At 39.7% G+C, this 22,055-nt stretch overlaps 1 protein-coding gene across 1 annotated transcript in view; it reads left to right on the top strand.

Moving 5' to 3' along the window:
- Window positions 1-22,055, top strand: part of PDE3A (phosphodiesterase 3A) — a 266,161-nt gene that overhangs the window by 228,957 nt on the left and 15,149 nt on the right. Inside the window, exons 7-14 of the mRNA XM_063358308.1 lie at window positions 1,880-1,965; window positions 2,427-2,596; window positions 3,936-4,073; window positions 9,652-9,763; window positions 12,873-12,986; window positions 14,460-14,659; window positions 16,898-17,101; window positions 20,474-20,629. Coding sequence (XP_063214378.1) covers window positions 1,880-1,965; window positions 2,427-2,596; window positions 3,936-4,073; window positions 9,652-9,763; window positions 12,873-12,986; window positions 14,460-14,659; window positions 16,898-17,101; window positions 20,474-20,629 — 1,180 coding nt within the window. The remainder of the gene's footprint in view (window positions 1-1,879; window positions 1,966-2,426; window positions 2,597-3,935; window positions 4,074-9,651; window positions 9,764-12,872; window positions 12,987-14,459; window positions 14,660-16,897; window positions 17,102-20,473; window positions 20,630-22,055) is intronic.

Raw genomic sequence — 22,055 nt, 5'->3', positions numbered from 1 at the left:
ATGAACAGCACATAAATAATGCACTCCCTAGTAATGTAAGCACAATTAAAAAAAAAAGCATACAAAAAAACCCAAAACAAACAAAAAAAAAATCAAAATTAAATAGCTAAGACAAGCTGAGAGAGTTAAATTAACAAACACTGGAAATAAATCTTTTAATGCTTGAACTTTCACATTGTAGATTCTGATCTTCATGATATCCAATCCCTTACATTTACTGCCAAAAAAACTGCCTTGCTTCAAAGTAATACTAAGTCAGGAAACGTCTGCCACCACCAAACCAATCGTCCCCCCAACAACAACAAAAGGGTAAATGAACTCTTGATGGGTTCAGTGCTTTGCATCAGAAATCACCATCCAGGCAGTGGCATCAAGGCAGAAGTTTTACTGTACTTTTTTTATATTAGGCAATGCTGCTAAAATAACTTGTAGATAGTAATTTTTCATTTTGCTTGGTGGATGAGACAGGAATCCTGTGGAAAAAATGTTAAAGCATCCTGTGATTAGGAAGTATATTATAGTGCTTGTGCATGAAGGGTATTGAATTAAAGTTGCATGGGCACGTTTACTTCTGACATAGAGCAGATTTCAAATGTTGTACTAGATAGCTTAGTAATTTTTTTTAATATAGTGTTTTATGTGGACCATACATATTAAATCACTGTGATTTTGCATATGTTCTGGAAATAAAGAGGTACACCCATAGTGATGCAAAAGCCTTGTAGCATTATAACCACACAAAGTCTCTCTTTCTCTTTTACTTTTACATTTTGGCTTGTTATCATTGACCTTGCGGAAACCACAAGGAATGCGGGAGAGAGGCATTAATACTTTTTTTTCCATCTTGTTTATAAACCTGAGTGGTACAGGATTTATTTGCTTGGCTATGCACTACAAGTATCATTGTATACAGATTTGTATTTTTATTTAAAATTCTTTCGGGAATTTATTATGTTTGCAGGGCTTACCAAGCTCCATAATATGTTTTGGATGACCCAGTCAAAAACCATCTGGCATAGGATTTCAGCCATTTTTATATGGTGAATTTACATTGGTGCAAAATTTCTGGTACAAAGTTTGACGAAACAAAATAATTTTGTAATAATTGCTTTGCAGAGGCTGTTATATATAAGATACATCACAAAATACTGATTCGAACCAAAGAAATGTTAAAATATCAGGTTTTCACGGACATATTGGATGTAATACTGCTAAATGAAACTTCAGATTTGTTAAGTTCTGTCATGTTTTCATGATATATCGTTGATCCTTCAGGTTCTAGCCTCAATCGTATTGGAACATGTTCCAGCTGGTATTGAATTCATGTTTAGGGCTTGAAGAGAATCACACACAATGAATAAAGTCTTTTAATGGAAGGGAAGAGCCAGTCATTTGGAAAGGCCATGATATTGTGATCCCTCCCACAATGGCTTTCTGTTCTGGGAATGACAAAGCAAACTTGGTTTTCTTGTTTCCTTGCTAAATGTCTGGATGCCAGATCACTCACCTCATGTTCTGTCCAAAACATCTCCTTGGTTCTGGTGTACTTGGTATGTTGTCACTGAAGTAATAGCAAAATACTTGGAGAATAAAAAATTCATTAAAAAAAATAAATCCAATGGGATAGGTTTACTGTTGGCAACACAAATTTAATGGTGGTGGCCAATCCAAGGTCTTTTTATATTTTTTGTCTTTTTACATTCCTGACTTCCAATAAAACTTCAGCTCACTCTTATAATTTTTTTTCTGGAGAATACACCCTGTACCATATCTTATACTGTGTGACATAATCTTACACTGTCAGCAGGAAATCATTTTGCATAAAAATGTCTAGTGCGCATGGTTCTTTATATTGTGCGTGTCTCTTGATGTATTTCAGCTGTGGCAGACCCTATAACCAAATAGAAGCTGGTGATGGGACACTAGATAGAAATGATGGTGCCACACACACCCTGAACAGAACAGGTAATTCTTTGTCCATCAAAAATTCCTCGTCCCTTAAAATTCAGTAATCATTCAGTGAAAGGGCAGATATGCCTGTCTGTCGTAAAAGGAGAACATATGTAGGTGAGACCATACAAACTGTCTTTGAGGCTCCTTTCCTTTTTGTATGTACAAGATGTGCAAAATGCTCATGAAGAATAGAGTTAAAATATAAAGAAAATATTGGTTCCCTCATCTAACCGAGTCAGCTGAAATAGTGGTCCTCAAAATTTTTCTTACTCTTCAATCCCTGATCCCATTTTTTACACTCTGCAGGGTATATGCTTTACTGCCTTTGGACAGATTGTCCAACTTTGGGCCCAGCCAAGCAGCACATATGTATTATGAGTCAGAGATCCTGTTGCTATTATTCAGAAGGTCACAGGATGACTTTGATGCAATCCTTGCTGTTCACACAACAAGCTTTGTGATTTGTGTTGTAGATGATCCTGCGCAAGCCACTTCTGACTATGAGACCAACAACAGTGACAGCAGCGATATTGTACAAAATGATGATGAGTCAGATTGCTCCAAAGAGCAGACGCGGAAGGGATCCGTCTGTAGGACGTACACGCCTGAGACCATCATTCTGCATCCCTTGATACCACCTGAGGTAGCTTGTTTAAGTTCCGTTTGCACAATAGAATGTATTGTGCACTGGGGGAAAAAAAAAAAACCAAAAAAAAACCAAAAAACCAAAAACAAACTAAAACAACCAACCAAAAATCCCAAACCCCTACAAAAAAACCCCAACCCTAGGGCTGTCTAAAGACTGTGACCATGGTTTTAAGCAACAATTGCAGCAGGCTTCTACCTTGCAGTAGGAGGATTGACTTTCAGGAATTGAAAGGAACCATTGAAATGTGTGCGAGCTGCTAAGCACTGGGCAGTTGTGAAACACTAACCATCTATTTTGATGAATAAATATAGGTTTACGGATCTGGCATTAGGCATTTCTGAAATGTTTGGCTTCTGTGTTAGCATTGCCTTTAAAGGGAATAGATTGGAAGAAAGAGAAATTATCTTCTCAGACTACCAGCATGATACATAGTCTTCCTGTTCAGCTACTTCTGCTTCTCAATGGCCATGCAATCTTGGCTAATATATAGCGGTCCGTATTTTAAAACAAATTAACACTTGTCTGCATGATGTTATTGGTGGCGTATGTCTTGAACATAACATTGCAGTATGGTGAACAAGTGCTGATCATCTCACGACTACTGTATTCAGTCGTAAACTTGATTGAGATGTAGAGGGAAAGCTTTGTTTAGTTAAATTTTCCACAGCCTGTTGTACAACCGAATTAATAAATTTAAGTTGGCATGAGCTCTCGAAAAATTTATTGTAATCTGTTGAACTGGAGTTGGACATGCTGAGAGAAGGCATTTTTCTTGAGATGTTTTGGCACTTACTCATCTACAGTTTCTTAATAATAATGAAATTCAAGGAAGTATACAGGGAGAAATATGAAAGGAGGGACACACCCCATCTTTTATTTGCAGACCCTGACAAACAGGTAGGTTTTCGTTTAAGTACAACTTTTCACTTGGACTGAGCTCCATAAACCATTTTAGATTATAACAAATGGGTCCTGATGCGGAAGTAGAAACTGAATGCTTTTCTGTCTGTGCTGCAGCAAATTTTACAATGAAGCAGACTCCCTTGGAAATGAACGAATGATTCCCATAAATGAAAGAATGAATGTGTCTCATGGATAAGTTCAGAGGCTGATGTTTCGTATACAGAATTTCCTATTCATTCAAGTGAAACAAATTATAAAGGAGAGTGAGTAGCTGCAGGGCTGGTAGTAATGGGGGCATCTCTGCTGAGCTGAGTCAAGTACCATCAGCTTATAGATGACGCTAATGTGACCTTAGTTTTTAAGAGCATAAATTTTTGCATGAGATGCTTCACCGAACTAAAATTTCTCTTTATTCTGATTGCTGGCGTAGGACAAGCCTGTACTTGCTCCCGAGCCTCTGGTTATGGACAACTTGGATCCCTTGATGGAGCAGCTAAATAGTTGGAACTTCCCAATCTTTGATTTGGTGGAAAAAATCGGAAAGAAATGTGGTCGGATTCTCAGTCAGGTAAGAAGGCTATCTTGTTTCCAACGACTGGCTAGATTATTGGCAGATTTACACAGGTTAGTATTAAGACACATCATCCTTACAAGCTGGTCATCCAGTGAATTGTGATCCCTGCCACCTAATTCAAAGCTGACAACATGAACTCCATCTTATTACATTCCTTTTAAATGTCTATAATTTAAAATTTAAAAACGTGAAAGAAAGAAACCACACATCTATTTTGCCTGCGGCTCTCTGCCAATGAGTTTACATAAACCTTTCTGCATATTCACTTCTATCTGCAGGAGGTGCTGCCACCCCTTACCGAGTTCTTTGTTGACAGGATTTCACCTGGGGTTCAGCCTGGGACAGCTAAACAGTAAATATATTCAGTCGATGCAGGAAATACAGAACTTTGGTCCCTTTTTATACTGGAGATTTCAGTCGAGCTGTACGAGAAAGCGAGGTCTCAGGAAGTGGAAGAAAAAATAGTCCTTGCGATATTCCCTCATCTTTAAAGAGTCATCACTTTGTTAGTAAATTTATATGATTGTTACATAGGGAAGACTAATTTACTATGTATCGAGATGTGAGAGTTTACTATTCTTTCTTTCAACCCAGCATGATTAATGTCACTTCCATAATCACTTTCTTGGATGAACTTTCTGCTCTGTTATGCCGCTTTTCCTGGCACGCTGATGAACGAGCCATTTTTTCATATGGAAGTATTGAGGTTTATAAACAGGAAAGGCAAGTAATTATATTTAGGGATGGAAGGGATAAAACCCCAAGAGAACCTGACTGATCTAGTATCACTTTACAAGACTTTATGTAGCGATGAGTGCTGGAAAGAAGAGATTATGTTAATTGGTATAATGTGGGACAATTAACACCCCACACAAATACAGAGATTAGTGTGTCATGCAGATCTCAGTGCAACAAGCTCCAGAGAATGCCGTATCAAATCTTGGTCCCTTGGTGTCTAACTATTATTCAGCTACATTCAATTATCCAGTGGTCAACCAAGAAAACCACAGCATGAATTCAAATTTATTCTGTGGTCTGCCTTTTATCATTTTGTAGTGGCAAAAACATCTATGTTTAACCAGCCTACCAGCTCCCTAGGTTAATTTTAAATAGGCAAACTATGGCTGGATGTGGATATTGATATAAATTCAGTGATGATTATTGAGACACTTTTGCACTGGAGAGTGAACGTGTGATTAAAATACTCTTCTAGAATCGTAGAATAGCAGGTTGGAAGGGACCTCAGGGATCATCTGGTCCAACCTGACTTGGCAAAAGCACAGTCTAGACAAGATGGCCCAGCACCCTATCCAGCTGAATCTTAAAAGTGGCCAGCGTCGGGGAAGATCATATTGGTCATGGTGTTTTCTAACAGCAAAGCATGTTACAGAATGAAAAATTAATCATAAGGAAAAACAGAAGGTTTTTTTTAATGGTATAACCAACAATTTGGATGAGACAAAATTTGTTCTGGTTTTACATGGGTACAGAGGCTTTAAGCGCTTTAACAAGTTGCGTGGAGTTCTGTACCCCTCGGGACAATTCCCCTATGCCTCCCTCAATTTGCAATAAAGCTCCACACTGTTTCCCAGCGTCTGCTTTTTGCACAAGTTCTGAGCACATTATCTGTTTTGCAGTGCCACAAAAGGAGGCCTGTGAAATAAAATAGTGAAGCTTAAATAAATAATATTTGTTATCAAAATTCAACATTTTCTGTATCAGCAGTTTGTAATAATTCACACTTCCTAAGAGCAGAATGTAGCAAGCTCAGCCTTGTTCATAAAATAAAAATAGTTCCTTTAGTTCTTTCTCCCACCTACTCATATGTCCCTAATAAAATTATTTTCAGAAATAAGAGAACTTAAAGAAATAAATCTTTTTCGCCAGCTAAAAGTATTGTCTTTTTCTTGTAGAATTTTTAAATCCTGGGATATTATAAACAAAGGAAAACAAAAGCTCTAATGATTTATTCTCTGTATTTTGCCATTAAATGGACTCATCCATTAAAATAAGAAAATTAACAAGCTGAATTAACTATGTTTGCCTTGCTAGGTTAAATTTATGAGATGGAACAAAGCAGAGTTGACACGTGCCTCTAGGGAAGCATTCAGTTTAGAAAGCAAATGCTGGCTTAGCATCTTTAAAGCTGCTTGAGATGTCTGTTTCTTCTTTTTGGAATTTTAAATTGATTTAGACATATAAAAAGACCCCAAACCAGTCAGCGGCCATAAAAGCATCTGTGCAAAATACAGTGGCAAGCACTCTAAATGTGACACTAACAAATATGCATGATAGGGATTAGAGAGAAATTTGCATAGCAGTCTCATTTCAGAAAGGAACAGCAAAGCTCTCCAGCTGTGTTGATGCTTCACAACAGGCCATAAAGTTAGATAATGTCTTCATCACACTTAACACTCTTCTTACAGCTCCTATAAAACTAAAACCTGTGGAAGAGAAACTCGTTTTCTCTGGAAAGCAAATAAAGTGGATAAGAATAGGCTAAAGTCAAGGTCTCTCTTTAGCTTTTATTACTGGGCCCATAGAGATGAGGAAAGCCAGCGATGCTCCTGTGCTCTTGATACACGAGCAGCACCGAGGCGGGGTGGCGTCATTGCAATGTATGTGAGTTGCACCCTGGGTAGTGCCAAGAAGAGTGTTTGGTCATCTCATCATCATGCGTGACTTGTCGAGAGAGAAACTGCAACCGCTATATGAGGGAGCGAGGGAAACCAATCCTTGGGGGATGGAATATTCCCAGGATCATCACAACAGCCCTTGTGAGGAGTCGTGTTTGTCAGAGCCGGAGACCAGGTGCCAACAGCTTAAAGCACACGTTTTCAGACAGCAAGTGCAAGAGACAAAAAAGGAGTGCAAGAGGCTTGCCTGTCAACAATGAGTAGGGAAACTCTGACCTAAACTTTGCACATGTCCTCTGACAAGACCCATCTATGCGTGCCTGCAGCAGCCATGAGAGGAGCTACATGTGAATAACGATCCCCATTCCCAAAAAAAACTTCCATTAGGAATCGTTAGGAGAAGTGCTTGTCCTTCTTCAGGCAGCACCACCCGAAGTATCTAAGTTATAAATGATTCATTCAAGCTTTAGCAATCATTGCAGAAACAAGCCGAAAATGGAGATGGGAGGGAAGAGGCAGCGTGTAGCACACGCTGCCAAGTGTCTGGTGGCTTTCGGAGTGTCCCTGGGCTCATCCCTGGTCAGGGGGGACCGCACTGCAGCTGCAAGAGCACCGTGCTCAGCCCCTGAGATGGGATGGTAACTGCCAGGGAACTCATGAAGCAGCATGTGGTTTGGGGAGGAAGGACTTTAAAAGACAGTAGTCTTTAAAAAAATGGTTAATCCATAGCAAAACATAAACAAAATTGCACAGTTTGGGGGATTTCTTTGTTTGTTTGGTTGGTTTTAAATGAAGGAATTCCGTTTTTTGACTTTCTGGAAGACATCAATGCCCTTTTTCCTCTTTCTGACCTGCCTTTACCCCTTCCTCCTCCCTGTTAGTTAAGAAAAAGAAAAAGAAAGAAAATGTTACAAAAATGTCTAAATGTCTTGCTTGGCTGTTTACACTTTCTAATGACTGCAGAGAATAATACCATTTTACTCCAAGTCATGGGGAAGCGCTGTCATTCATTTCCATCACAGTCAGCTTTGCTTCATTTCAACTGCTGTGGAATTCCACCCGTCCACGTCCAAGGAGGAGGGAAAACATGCTTTTATGACATGCTTTATTGAAGATACCTGTCCAGTATTGGTAGTGTAGACCAGTGAGGTTTGGTTCTGCAGAATAATATTTCTTCATGCTTCCTCTTTTTGTCCGTGGATATTTTACTGGAAATAGGAAGCTCACCATTCAATGATCTAAGACTAGAGTGTAAAATACTTCATCATCTCTCTGTAGCTGAAAGTTTGGATCCCAGCTGATTTATTTCAGCCATGATTCCAGATAGAGAAACAGAATTCTATGCAGTTTCTAATCCAAATTAGGCATAAAGTCAGTCTCTTTGCTCTGCCTTAGTACAGGAAGATACCACAGGGTTTTCTAGAGAGTAAAGTTTTGCCTTCTACAGGCTCTACCTTTTACTCTAAGCTCATGTCTTCCAGAGCACTATAATTCAGTAGTTCCTGATCTCCTTTGCTATGAATAACTTTTCACTTTATGGGCAAGAGCTGCGGCCACAAAGAGAAATTACCACCAGCAGTGATTCTTCCGACTGCATTGCTAGGGCCACTTACAGTTATGGTAGGAATAGAAGTAAGAGCTGGGGCCACCAGCAGAACCCCAGCTGTCAGGTATGTGTCATTAGAGGGGCATCCTGGATGGCGTCAGACACCACGCTCAGCCTGTCTCTGCGTCATCACTGCCCGTTGCAACGCTTTGCTAGAGAGTAGGGAGTAACTACGAGGGGAGGCGGTGACAGGGCGGGGAAAGATCATTAAGGCTGCAAATTCATGTCCTTTTTTATTATTCTTACTGTAAAAATCCACAGTTGCAGGAAATGTGAAGTTTCTGCATATTAAACTTTAGGTGCAGCTCACAAGTCCCAATTTATATCCACAATATACAGAAAGAAATAGGTGTGGGTAGATGTTTGATTTACATTCAGGTGTAAAACACAAAACATAATTTGTAACAATTTCTTATCAGAATAGCACTCATCTTTCTAAACATGCTTCGGATTGCTTAGCTCTAGGCAGATCGTTACCAGACAGATGGCATCAAAAGGACAGAATTTAGCTAACAGCAGTAAATAAATAAAGAAGCTGAAAGGCTTTAGGGTCCAATTTGTTAAATAAATGAAATGGTCAGACAGTAATTTTACTATGTCCAATTGTTCTGTATGTCAAGTTCAAACTTATCTTCAGAAGGGTCTGTTTTGCAGCAGCTGCTGCATTTCTGAGCACTTGTCTCTCCTGAACACCCCTTTACTCATCCATCACATTATCCCTTCCAATATATCCTCTCCTGGATGTCTACAGTCATCTTTCCATGCAGGAACGCTTGGAGCAGCTCTGCTTCCTGAGACGGTTGCTGCCTCTAAAGTCCTGTTGAAGTCACTTTTCCAATTTCACTTCCAAAATGGGGGAAAGGAGATAATGCAGAGGATCCAAATGGTTCTCTCCTTTTGTCATTCCTTCACTTGTTCCCCCGTTTTCTGGGAATTGATTTGGTTCACGGATGCTCCTTGGAGAAGTTTGTGGAGAAATTTTTCCCAAGACACTAAGGATCTCTGGTTATCTTCCTTTATGTGTGTATGTTTCTGAGGTGCTTGCAAAATTTGGGGGATCCATGTCCTTGAACGGAAGAAAAGAATATCAGGAAGGGTGTAACGAAGGAGTGAAGACGACTGTTTGGTACTAGTAGCTCATCTGTTTGGCTATGTAACCACATCTGTATGGAAATGTAAATAGCTGCAGCTATAGCTGGATCAAATGTACTTGAGAAAATACTACCAGGAAAGTGGGTTTTCATGCGGTAATTTGACAATTATTTTTATATCTAGTTTTTAGATTTTTACTGGTCTGTTTAGCAGGATGGTGGTTTTATTTGTTTTTCAGGTATCATACAGGCTTTTTGAAGACATGGGGCTGTTTGAAACTTTTAAAATTCCAGTGAGGGAATTTATGAACTACTTTCATGCCTTGGAATGTGGATACCGAGAGATACCTTGTAAGTAAAAATTCCCAGCTGATAACCGTGCTTCCCTAAAGTGTTGGGTATTTTCCACACACCTTCTTATTGTAGCCTTTCTTCACTCATTACAGCAGCTGCTATTTTTCTTCTACTACATCACTAACAAATAGATGGCTCTCTAGGCAGTCTAGTGTTGAACCACAACCTCACTTAACTTTTTTTCATTGCATTTAACGTCTCATGTTGTTTCATAATAATTCATGGCAAATTCTGTGCAAGCCTGAAACCATATAAAGCTACTACAGGTATAAGGAACTGTTTCTTGATGATGCAAGTGTACCCCAGTGCCCTAACTGGAGGTAATTGAAACATTTCCACCCCGTAAGCAAGTTGGATTTTTACACAGTATCAGTGCTACGCTACCAAAGGAGATGAGCCTTGTAAAGCAGAAAAAACATGCCTGGTAGATGAGTGCATCCTGTTCTTCTGCAACTACAGCTCAGCTAGTATTTTTCAGTGTGAATTCATTTATTCACTGAAAATCCTGCTTTCAGTCATCCCCAAAGTATTTACTATTCAAATCAAATTTACCAAAGTGCTTCAACTGCAAAAGACTGGTTTTTTTCCAGGAGAAGGGAGTGAGTTGTTATCCCTTTTAGCTGGTGGATAACCCTTGTGTTGAGGAATATAGTACACCCTGTTTTCTCCCACCTCCAAGAAAAATGTCGGAGACATTGGTTTAATAAGTCATGTAGTCTCTCTCTCAAACATTAAATACCAATTGGAACAGCTATAGTGGGAGGGAGTGAAGGAAAGCTACCTCAAAATGCCTTCCAGCCAGGTGGTTCGGACTCTGTTCTGTGAAAATGAGAGATCAAATTTCAAATCTTTCCTTGGTTTGAACCTGAGCAGGGATTTGAAGCAACAGATTACAGCCTGAGGGAGCTATAGGTGGATGTCCCACCGTCTGACCATCCTACTGGAGCCATTCCTCTTTTTTTAAAACACTTAACTATTCATAGAGTCTCAGGAATTTTTGTGATTCTAACCCATCATTTCCTTGTTCTTTGTTATGTGTGTTTCATTTTAGTAAAGCAGAATATTTTGTCTAATACAAAGTTAATTTACCTTCCAGGTTTTTTTTTTTTCTGTGAAGGGGTAAAAACTAAAACAACTTGTCTGGACTTAACCACTTTTTTCTTATGATTGTTGAACTGAAAAAATGAGCAATTCATACAGAACTAATGGTGACTATCCCAGTTGGCTTAAATCAGTACAAGTTTCACAGGGGGCTCATCCCAGCTTTACTCCTGAAAAAAGCATTAGACAGCCTATGCAGGGCGGTCCTCTTGGTTTTGCATGAGATTAGTGTCTCTGGAAAGATGTTCTTGGTACTTTGAGGAAGGCAGGGGAGAGGAGACTCCGTCCCTATTTTAATTTCTTCTTTCAAAAAATATCCATTCCTGTTCTGCTTACTGTTTTGCAATTCCGAATTTCAGCTAGTGGTCACTAGCAAGTATTTAAAGGGAGGGTCACAGGGAAGACAAAGGAGAGCAAAAGAGGAAAGTGAGGGGTAAATACAGGGGCCAAGTGGCATGACATCATGCTGCTTTCTCCATCTTGTCCTTCCTTCCTTCCTCTTCTGCCGTAAAGGAGTGACCTTAGGGTAAAGTTCAGCTTCAGTGCGGAGCAACCCTCCACCAGCTGCACACTACCTATATTTAGGATGCAGCAGGTATAAAATGAGGTGGTTGCTTACACATGTTGCTGCCAGTCCCTTCTCCTCCTCCAGAGTACAGAGGTTTTTTCACCCCTAATGAAATCTGGTCAGCTCTACTTATTACTTGTTAGAGAGGGCTTCTGGACTTCTGTGTTGATAATTTTTCCTAATGAAGGATACGTATCATGTCCAGTGTTAGCTTGATTCTTGACCATTATCTTCTTGATATAACCTAGTTCTTCACCTGTTTCCATCAAGGCTGTTCTAGCAGTCGGTTTGCCAATGAGACATATATGCATGATCGGCATTACCAAGGTGCCTCCAACTAAGATGACTGATTACTTCAAGATGTAGCCAGTTTCTGTGAGTTTTACAGGTGGGAGTGACACAGCAGTGCTTTTTGCATTTTTGTACTTTGTCCTCTGAAATGTATCTTTCCAGAACTGAAGCAGCAGGAATATAGCCGCAGGTTATCATTCAGATTAGCAAATTTCCTTGTGTTTAGCTAGTCACCTGTACTCTGCCCAAAATTGGCCTGAATCACAAACTGAAACGCTTGTTCTTCAGTGGTTTAATGCCAGATGTAAGCTTTGGTCCTGGCGCAGCAAAGCATGGACCCCTCTTCCAGCATCAGGGTTGCTTTTTACCAGTGTATGTTCAGATGATGCTTTGTGCTGAACCAGCGTGCGATTCTTTTTCTTTTTCAGCCAGTTGTGTTGATTGTGGGATAGTTTATCTGGCCTTGAAGGATTCACTGGGATGAGCCTTGGGGTGACTTATCTCTCATTTCTGCAAAGAGAGTTTATAGTAAGCCATCTTACAGGATCCGGTGCCTGAACTCTGGCTAGAAGACTGCAGAAAGAACCTGGTTTAACTGTGCAATGCACGCATATCCTGAGTTTGAATTTTTGCAGTGCAGATGCTGGCACGGCACCTAAATTTGCTCAGGTAGAGCCGGGTAAGTGTTACCTGCCTTGTATTTAGATGCTGGGTGAAATCTGGCTACTGAAGAGGACGAGATTTTCCCACGAGTTTCACTTGAATCAGAGGTTAACAGTGCGTATTTACCTGATGGCATTTAACTAGCTGAAGGCAACCACGGAAGTAAAGGATTGGAGCTGGTAGCGCAGGTCAGGCTCCTTGTTTAACACTTTCTTTGCAAAGTTGCCTACATTGCAGATCCCACTGCTTCTCTGCTGTTTTCTCTTTCTTGACTGGTGTGAGACACACCATTGAATGTGCTTCAACTTTAGTAAAAGAAAAACTGAGCGTTTACAGAATACAGCTGTTTTTCATGCTTGTGATAATGTTTGGGTTGTCTCTGCTCAATTGACTGCCGCACAGTACCCACTAGATGGTGCTCATTTCCCTCTGTCGGAAATATCCTTCAGGTTTAATAGCAGGGTCATTTGCTTCCTATCACAGATCACAACCGAATCCACGCAACTGATGTTCTACATGCTGTCTGGTACCTTACTACTCAGCCCATCCCAGGACTCCCAACTGTGATTAATGATCACGGCTCAGCAAGCGATTCAGGTATATTTAAATGTGCAAGTATATATGTTGTATTTTTAGACCTTTGGTCATGAAATTTGCTGGAAGAAAGCCAACAATTGAGGATTGCGTGCAGTGCTTGTTATTATGTAGACTTTTAGGTTCAGTAGCACGTTGGATGTTGAAGTGTTAAGGTATGTTCACATAACTTTGAAGAGAATGGAATTGATCTTCCAAAACCTAATGCTTTACACATAACGATGTGTGAATGCAAGCCTTTGTGGTCACCGTAATAACAGATGTTTGTTACCGTTTGATTTTTGCAATGGCTTTTTTCTAGGAAACTGTGTTAGCAATGCTTTTTGACACTGCTCCAGAAGCAGTGTAGACTTTTAAATCCTCAAACCCTGCATTGTTTCGCTATTACAAAACCTCTGGGGCATGCAGGTAGTGCCGTGCACTTGCCACTGCTTGGCTGTCATGAAGTGTTCCTTTGCCATTCCTCACTGTCTCCAAAGAAAGAGACGTGTTGCCATTTTGCAACTAGTTTGCAAGACCACTTGTCCACTGTTTTATGGCTGCTCCTTACAGGAAGCTGTTCTTATTGCAGGAGTTAATTTATAGTAACGTCTTCAAGTTCAGTTAGCAACTAGAGGACCTGTCTGTATTTTGCGGGAGTTCTGAGGGAGTTACTGGAAAAGCAGGAGTTTGTTCCAGAAAATCCACTTCTGCTTTTTTTGGAGGTGTTTGTGTGGCATATACGTATTATTTGTGAAACTCTTTAGGATGTTTTGGTGGGGTGGGAAGCATTTTTATTCCTGGAAAGTTTTATTAGCAAGGGTTGTTGGAGGCTTTGTAGGTGAGGTGAAATGGGTGGAATGAAAGGGGTTGAATTTGGGGGCTTTTTGGTGTTTGTTACTTGAAAGACATTATTCAGCCGCATGTAAGATCCATTCAAGCTGATTAAATTAGCAAAGCATCTCACTCGGTATCTGCCTCTGACAGGCATGTTCAAGCTGCTTCAAAAAGAGGCTGTTAAGAGGATTATCAGCAAAGATCCAAAGTCTAGACCTTTGGATTGGAAAACATGCACCGTAATTGAATTAATAAATGCTAGTCTGTTGCTTTAAGGACTGTTAGTGTCTCATAGACTAATCTGTATGGTGAAGCAATTAGAGGAAGGAGTGGGAAGGCTGCGTTACTCAAAAAGCTCCAGCATGGCCATGAATCCATGGCTTATTGCTGGAAATTTACATACTTTGAGAACAGGCTCTGCTGGATGGCTGGAAGATCCCCAGGTGGGATCAGAATTTGTTCCTTTCTAATTGTGTGCCTTATTGCACTGGGTCATGTGCACAATATCAGAAAGCCTTGAGACAGGATGTGTTTACTCTTCTGTTATGTGTTGTAAATTTTCTCTCTCTTCCTGCTTTGTTCCTTCTATCTCATTCAGTAAGTCACAGAAAAATTGGTAAGGATTTTTTTTTTTTAATTTATTTATTTATTTCTGCTCAGATTCTGACAGTGGAATCACTCACGGCCATATGGGTTATGTGTTTTCGAAGACATACACGCCAACAGATGACAGCTATGGATGCCTAGCTGGCAACATCCCTGCCCTTGAATTGATGGCTCTTTATGTAGCTGCAGCCATGCATGATTATGATCATCCAGGAAGGACCAATGCCTTTTTGGTAGCAACGAGTGCTCCTCAGGTAAATAAATCTCAGGCAGTGTTGCTATTAAGTATGGAAGGTGTTTGGTAACAGCTTCTCCTTGCTAGCAGTGCCCATGGCTTCCATTAAGCACAAGTTTACCAAATATTTTGAAACAGCTTATCAAAGTGACAGAAATAATCACTTAACTTGAGGATTACCGGTAAGAGTCTTCTTCCACACCCTCGCCACTCTCAGTTAGTAAAACTGTTAAGAAAGGTACTCATAAAATGTCTCAGTGAAGGAGAAGCTAACGTTCTGCTGACTGATAGAGAATTTGTAACTGTGAAATAAGGGAAGAATTATTCTACCCAGTAAGGCACAGAAAGATTAAAATAAAAAAAAAAAAACACTTGTATAGTTGACTGTGCACTATGCAAGTGAGTTTGCACATGATCATAGTGTATTTTTTGTTGTTTCTATAGAATATAAGTGGCTGCAGTCTTTTATGAATGGAATTTTATACTATGCATCTATTGGGGCACGGTGGGTGGGCTGTGGAAAATCTCAGTTTTATAAATGAAGAATTGAGACTTACTTAAGATTACACAGAGGTTGCTGCCAATGCTGGGAGTTGAATTCAGTGATTCTGAGTCACTGTTTATTGGCTTAATTTATGAGATCATCTTTCCTTACTTTACATAGCTGACCTGCCTGGCTTCAGCATACTGTGCTGAAAAATATTTCTGTGGACAAGGAAAGAAAAAAAGGTAGTTTAATGGTGAGAAGTGTGATAGGGATGCGGAAATTCTAGATTTACTCCCCAGTTTGGATCCAGACTTCCTCTGTCACCAAGAGCAAGTCACCTGAACTTGCTCTGTATCAGTTTCTGTCTATAAACTGATAGTAATGTCTCTCATCCTTGCAACATCTTTGTGTGATCAAGAACTTTGATACTCTGTCCAGGTAAAAAGATTGATAGAAGATGTATGCTATCCTTAAATCTACTTTTAAGAAATTAGTGCTATAGCTTTGTGGTTGTAAAAATCAACAAGGGAAGTTAGATTATTACCTTAATGTATTGTCTCTAGTTTGAAAAGAAATTAATCGGAAAAATTCAAATTATTCATGTTGTGTTTGGGCGTTTTGGTTTGTTGTTTGTTTTGGTTTGTTTTTTTAAATCTGATATCACCTGAAATTTGCAGAACTTGTATTTGACATCTAGGTTTTTTTCTTCTTTTTTATGACTAGTGTCCAGTAATGATAAAGTGCTGCTGCATTAAAAATCTACTTTCAGGAGTCAGGCCTGGGTAGCAGAATATATCTATCTCAAATGCTTACTGTTAGGCAAATTAGGCAAGATGGGCTGTAAAACTGAGTTGCTTCAGCAACCTGTTCTCTGGGGTAAAGAACAGATTCTATACCTTAGGACAGGATTGAATTTTTTCATCTCTAGATGACAGAAAGATAAAATTGAAGTGAAAAGCCACTGGAACACTGTGTGTAAATGTTTATGTAAAAACTTACAAAACTTCTATCTAATTTACATAGAAGCATAATTCCAAAAGCTTTTCTTTCTATAAACCAAATTGTCAAAAGACTGAATGCTGCTGAAGCGGAGAGATTTCCTGGATGATTGTTATCCCCTAAAGCCCATTTTCTAGATCTTTCTTTAGTTTCTGAATGGAATTGCCATCACTATGAGAGTTATGTGTCTTGTTAAGGTAGAGATTTAACCAATTTATTTTAGATTTAACCAAATTATTTTAGCGTTTAGTTGAGAAATCTATCTGACTGAGTGTGCGTTGTCAGGTTGCAGACTGGAATTTCACTTGGTTCTGTGTTTGGAATCAGCCCACTATAGACAGAATTGCCAGGTACAAACACCAAAGAAAATAATCCCTGTTAAGTGAAGTTAGCTCTGAGAAACAGGGAAGCACATACCTATATTATATTAGTCATTAATTTGTGACCTGAAGCAGAATAATCTATTGTCATACGGTGCAGTTTAGTCAGGAACCAAAAAACCTTGAGCATGAAAGACACAGATTTTCCAAATCAATCTTCCAATAAATCTTCACCATCACAACACTTCAGGTGTCTGCTATTAGTCCTGTCAAAATCACCTCTTCAAACCTCGGGAAAGTTCTTTTAAAAAAAAAAAAACAAACAACAAACAAATCAACAAAACATTAACCTCCCTCATGCATCATCCCCACATCATTCTCATTCCTGCGTTGCAGTGTTTCTTTTCCTAAGAGGTTTCTCAGCTATCAGCTGCCCACATTGCTTTCACAGGCAGTGCTGTACAACGACCGCTCCGTCCTGGAGAACCACCACGCCGCTGCTGCCTGGAACCTTTTCATGTCAAGGCCAGAGTACAACTTCCTGGTCAACCTCGACCATGTGGAGTTCAAGCATTTCCGCTTCCTCGTCATTGAGGCAATTTTGGCTACTGACCTGAAGAAACACTTTGATTTTGTTGCCAAATTCAATGCCAAGGTAAGAAGATTGGTTCAGGTTTCTGGTGGATGGTCGGAAAGGATTGTGGGGCTTGGTAGCATCTCGGTGAAAAGACTAGAAAGGCTGCTGTGTTGCTCTTTCTTCTGAATGTCCTTTTGGTTGCTGTAAAACATTCATTGAATATGTATTCAATGTATGTAAAACATACATTGAATAGTAATCTGTCACTTCTGTTATTTTTTACTTATTTAAATTTAGTGACACAACTTTTTTTCTTATATATGTTCAGTTTTTTCAGGAACTGGTTTATGACTAAGGATATTATGGACCATTTGAATGTAAATTCCATTTACATCCTACTTTTCAACATTGTTTTCTCATTCACTGTCACTTTAGACCTATTAGCAAAGCACTCAGGAGAAAAAAAAAAAAAGTTGTTACCAAGTTTCCATAATGGATAAATACTTAATATGAATTTTTATTGGTTTAATCATACTGTTATATTAGCAAAGCATAGAAATCATACAAAATTTGAAATTTTCATTTCAAATACAAGGAAAGAATCATCTTTCTCTCCTACTGCATTTCAAATGGCTAAACTCCAGAGAGAGGTCTCTAAAAGTCTTTCTTGCATGTTCCATTCAATGAGCATAAAATCGCAACCCTGGGAAATCATTCTTAAAAATTATTGTCCAGTTTCAACCTGATTTATTGGAAATCACCACTTATCAAGTTACTTTAATAAACTCCATCATCCGTCAAAGCTATTGGGATGTTACCAAGATGATACCTGCCTTTGGAGCTGTTACTGCCTTCTTGTTCCTTGTGAGAAACACACCAAGCACAGTGTGTTTCTTGACCAGGACGAGGACCCCCTAGCTGTTTTGACGACAGAGATAAAATGTTTTCTTGTGGTGTTGCTTAGCATTGCCCTGTATCCTGAAATTTTGAAGCTTCCAGATGTAGATTTTGATTTCCATTTCCCTGTAACATCTCTCTCTTTGTTAGGCTTTAAGAAGCTGCAAAGAAAGGCCTTAAATTATGGTCTGGGTTGGACAGAGAACTGATCTGTAGATTTGTAAAAGCCTGAACTCTTTCTGCACACCATTCTAGGCATGTCCCAAAACCTTTGGTAATATCAGAGATTTCCTTAAGTCTTAATTTTAAACTCTGGGATCATTTTCACCTGCCTAATTTCCTCTTGAAGTATTGAACAGCATTGGCAGCTTCTCATCCGTCAGGGCTATGATGACAACAAAGCATGGGGAATTTAGGCTGTCTGAATACGTCCTTTGAATTTGACAGTTTGGACAAAACCTTTCACTTCTGTGAACATAATTAAGGCATGAAAAAAATATGGGCTAAACCAGTGGTTACTGTGGCTTTGTCACAGAGATTAACTGTCTTAACTGTGGAAGAGGACAAGCTTGACCAAAGTACTAGGTGTAAATTGTGGATATTGAAAACTAAATTTGTCTTAAATCTATTTAGGCTTTACAACAGTAGGTGTAACTACTGTTGTAACCAAGTAAGGCAATACCTGAGACACTGCAGATAAATAGGAGAACAGCCTGATGTGTCACATCCTTCCACCTCGCTATAGATTTGTAAGGATGTCTGTTAACCTCCTCCTCTCTTCTTATTGCTTGAATAGTCAAATGGTCGTGCATGGAATAAAAAGTGGAGGAGAAGGTGAACATATTAACTGGTGCTCGTGGTTGAGCCTGGCTTTCCCAGAGTAATCACTGCCTTAAAAAGGGATTATTTATGTTTCGTTGGCAAAAACTCTTTTGTACCAGAGTGGTCTCAGAGAGCAGACCTGACAAGTTTGTATATGGGTGGAGGTGCTATAACTTATAAAACTAACTCTAAATGATCACATTATTGATTGGGTTGCTGAACTCTAGTTTAGTATATTGAGACTACAGCCAGAGAGACCCTTCTGTACAGAAGTCAAAGTAAACAAATGTAATGTAAGCATCCCCCCCACCAGAAAACTTGCAGTCTGGAAAGTACCAACAAGAAATAATGAAGGAAGCTCACTGTCCGACACTTTGATATTAATGCATTGGAGCACTTACTGTTCTCTGAGGTTATTTATGTCAGATCACGTACACCAAAAGCAAAGCTCTCACCACGTGGGCCCACTTCTGTGTGGGGCAGGGGAGCTGCTGACAGAGGACATGGAAGTTTCATCTAGTCATAGCACAACAACTTTCTACTCATTTTCAACTATCGCACGCTTGACAATTGAAGCTACGTTTCAAGGAAGGATTCTAAAATTAAGTGGACAGTAGAAGACAGTCCTTCCCACTCTAGGACATATTCTAGGAGAAAAGCTGAGATGGGAAAAGGTGGCTAACGGCAGTAAAGGTTGGTTTCACTGACCTTTCGGAAATGTAAAAGGCCAAAGTCCTCAATGCTTTCTCAGCCTCAGTCTTTGTGGCTACGACCTGGCTGCAGGAATCCCAGGCCCCTTAGGGGTGAGAGAAGGGCTGAAGTGATGAAGTCTTATCCTCAGTGAATGGCATCAGGTTAGGGAACACTTAAACAAACTGGACATACACAAGTCCATGGGATCTGATGGGATGAAGCCATATGTATAAATAAATACCTGATGGAGAGACTAAAGCAGATGGAGCCCAACTCTTCTAGTGGTATCCGTTGACAGGACGAGACAATGAGCAGAAGCTGAAATACAGAAATCCCCATTTAAAAATAAGAAAGGACGTGTTTACTGTGATGTGGGTTGTACATTGGAAAAGGTTGCCCAGAGAGGTTGTGGAGTTTCCCTTCTTGGAGATACTCAAAACTGAACTGGACACCATCCTGAGCAGCATGCTCTAGCTGGCCCTGCCTTGAGCAGGAGGGTTGTACTAGATGAACTCCAAAGGTACCTTCCAACCTCAACGTTTCTGTGATTCTTTAAGGTGATGCTTTTATTTTAGAGCAGTTGATAATATATATCACTTTTTATTGTGGCAGGTGTGGGAAAATAGAGAGAAGGAAAAAGACAGGGAATACTTTCAGACATACTTGGATCAAATAGGGAAATAAGCTTGTTACCTGCATCTTCACACTGCAATTAAATTAGCATGGCATTTGATGGTAATTTATCTTCGTACACCAAATAGGTAGTAACATCTTGGAAAACGTCATGGAAATACTGAATTTGTTTGTTTTCCTAGCAAAAGCTTTCATTTGCTAAATATTAATTTCTCATAATTTATCTCAATGTTCATTGTTTTTCACTTATTTTTCTTCTGGTGTATTGGTTAGCTTACCTGCTTACACTTGTGATTTTGTTAAATAGCTAAATGTACTGTAAGATATCCCAGGGCAGAACTTCCTCTGTGGATGCATCCTTTTACCCAGGATTACAGTCATGGTTTTCCTTTTTCTGTCTACTAGGTGAATGATGATGTTGGAATTGACTGGACTAATGAGAACGACCGCTTGCTGGTTTGCCAAATGTGCATCAAACTGGCTGACATAAATGGGCCTGCAAAATGCAAAGATTTGCATCTGCAGTGGACAGAAGGCATTGTCAATGAGTTTTATGAACAGGTAAATAAATGCAGGTCCAAAGTGGTATCTGCTGGTTGCATATCTTGTGTTAAACAGTCCTGCAGAATGTTAGTGCTGGTGATGAGTGAAAATCACAGAGAATAGTGATGAAGGGGATGGCTAGAGTCACACTAGTCTGTCCTTCTGCTGGGTCAGTGAAAGTCCTGATGTGTCCTCAAGACGTCTGAGGATGAGGTTTCTACAGGCTTGACTGTCTAGTCTGGTACTGTTCTCAGTGGACACGATGAACAAGTGTTCCTTTCCTCTTTTTTTTTTTTTTTTTTTTCTGTTGGCAGTGTTCACGTCTCCCTTCCAGTCTTCCTTAGTGCAAACTATCTTTTTATCCTTCCTTCTATGCCTTTTCAAGACATCAGCTGGTTCTCATTGCTCTCCTCTGCAGTCACTCCAGGTGGCTCACGCTTTTATTGTCATGTGGTCTCTAAAACTGGACAACATCCTTGTTGAGATGATCTAAACAGAGTAGAGCAATTATTTTAGCTTCGCTGTGGGCCACATCTCTGTTCACACCCACAGAACCTTAGTGTTAACAGAGCATAACTGTAACATTGACTTTCAGTTTATCACATACTAACCATATCTGCTCCCGACACATTGATCCTGACTCATGCTTTATTTTTTAAGACAACAATTTCAACTTTCAGAATGTTTGTCAATACAACTGCACTAATTATGCAAAGCTCAGCTGATGGTTGCACGAGGTAGGAGGACAGCCACAGATTGATTTACAAAGACCTGGGAATACAGCCAGGCACTGATCCTCTCCTGCCAGGTGTAAGGGAGCCCATAATTGAACCTTTTGTCATTATAACCTATTTAGCCCTGCCCAGTGCACGGGACAGGGCTGTTCCCGCACTATTCCACTGTTTCCTGAGTGGGAACGTATTTTGAACGTGTTCCACATCCTGTCTTTTCTAGAGGAAACAAGCAGGCTAATTCACTGAACCAGACACCCCACAGAATTCTTGAGGAGGCTGTGCAGTAACTTGAAGTCAGAGACTAATCTCTTTTAAAGCCTTTTCATCTTCCCTTAAGTTTACTGTACTTACAGTTTGGAAAAAATCAGGATTTTCTGCTGCTGCTGCCTTCAGGATTATGTAAAGAAATGGGAAAAGGGACAAAACTCTGGCATTGACCTGAAGCTCCTTCATTTATTTCAGATCTGAGAAAAAGGAAGAACAATGACCCTACATATATTACATGTATAGTTGGTTCCAGTTTTCTTTTCATTTTTTCTTAAAGAAAAAGAGCGACTCCCATAACAACAGTGGTCAACCTTTCTCTCCTAAATTTTCTTCCAGGAAATGCTTTTCTTCGTATTCATCTGTTTTCATTACAACTCTCCCAACAAATTCTACTTCATTTGATTCTGGAGATGATCATAGCTTGTGGGTGACTACTGCATGCA

Source organism: Chroicocephalus ridibundus, chromosome 1, assembly GCF_963924245.1.
Source record: "Chroicocephalus ridibundus chromosome 1, bChrRid1.1, whole genome shotgun sequence".
Classification (NCBI taxonomy): Eukaryota; Metazoa; Chordata; class Aves; order Charadriiformes; family Laridae; genus Chroicocephalus; species Chroicocephalus ridibundus.
This window is presented reverse-complemented; position numbering and strand designations above follow the sequence as displayed.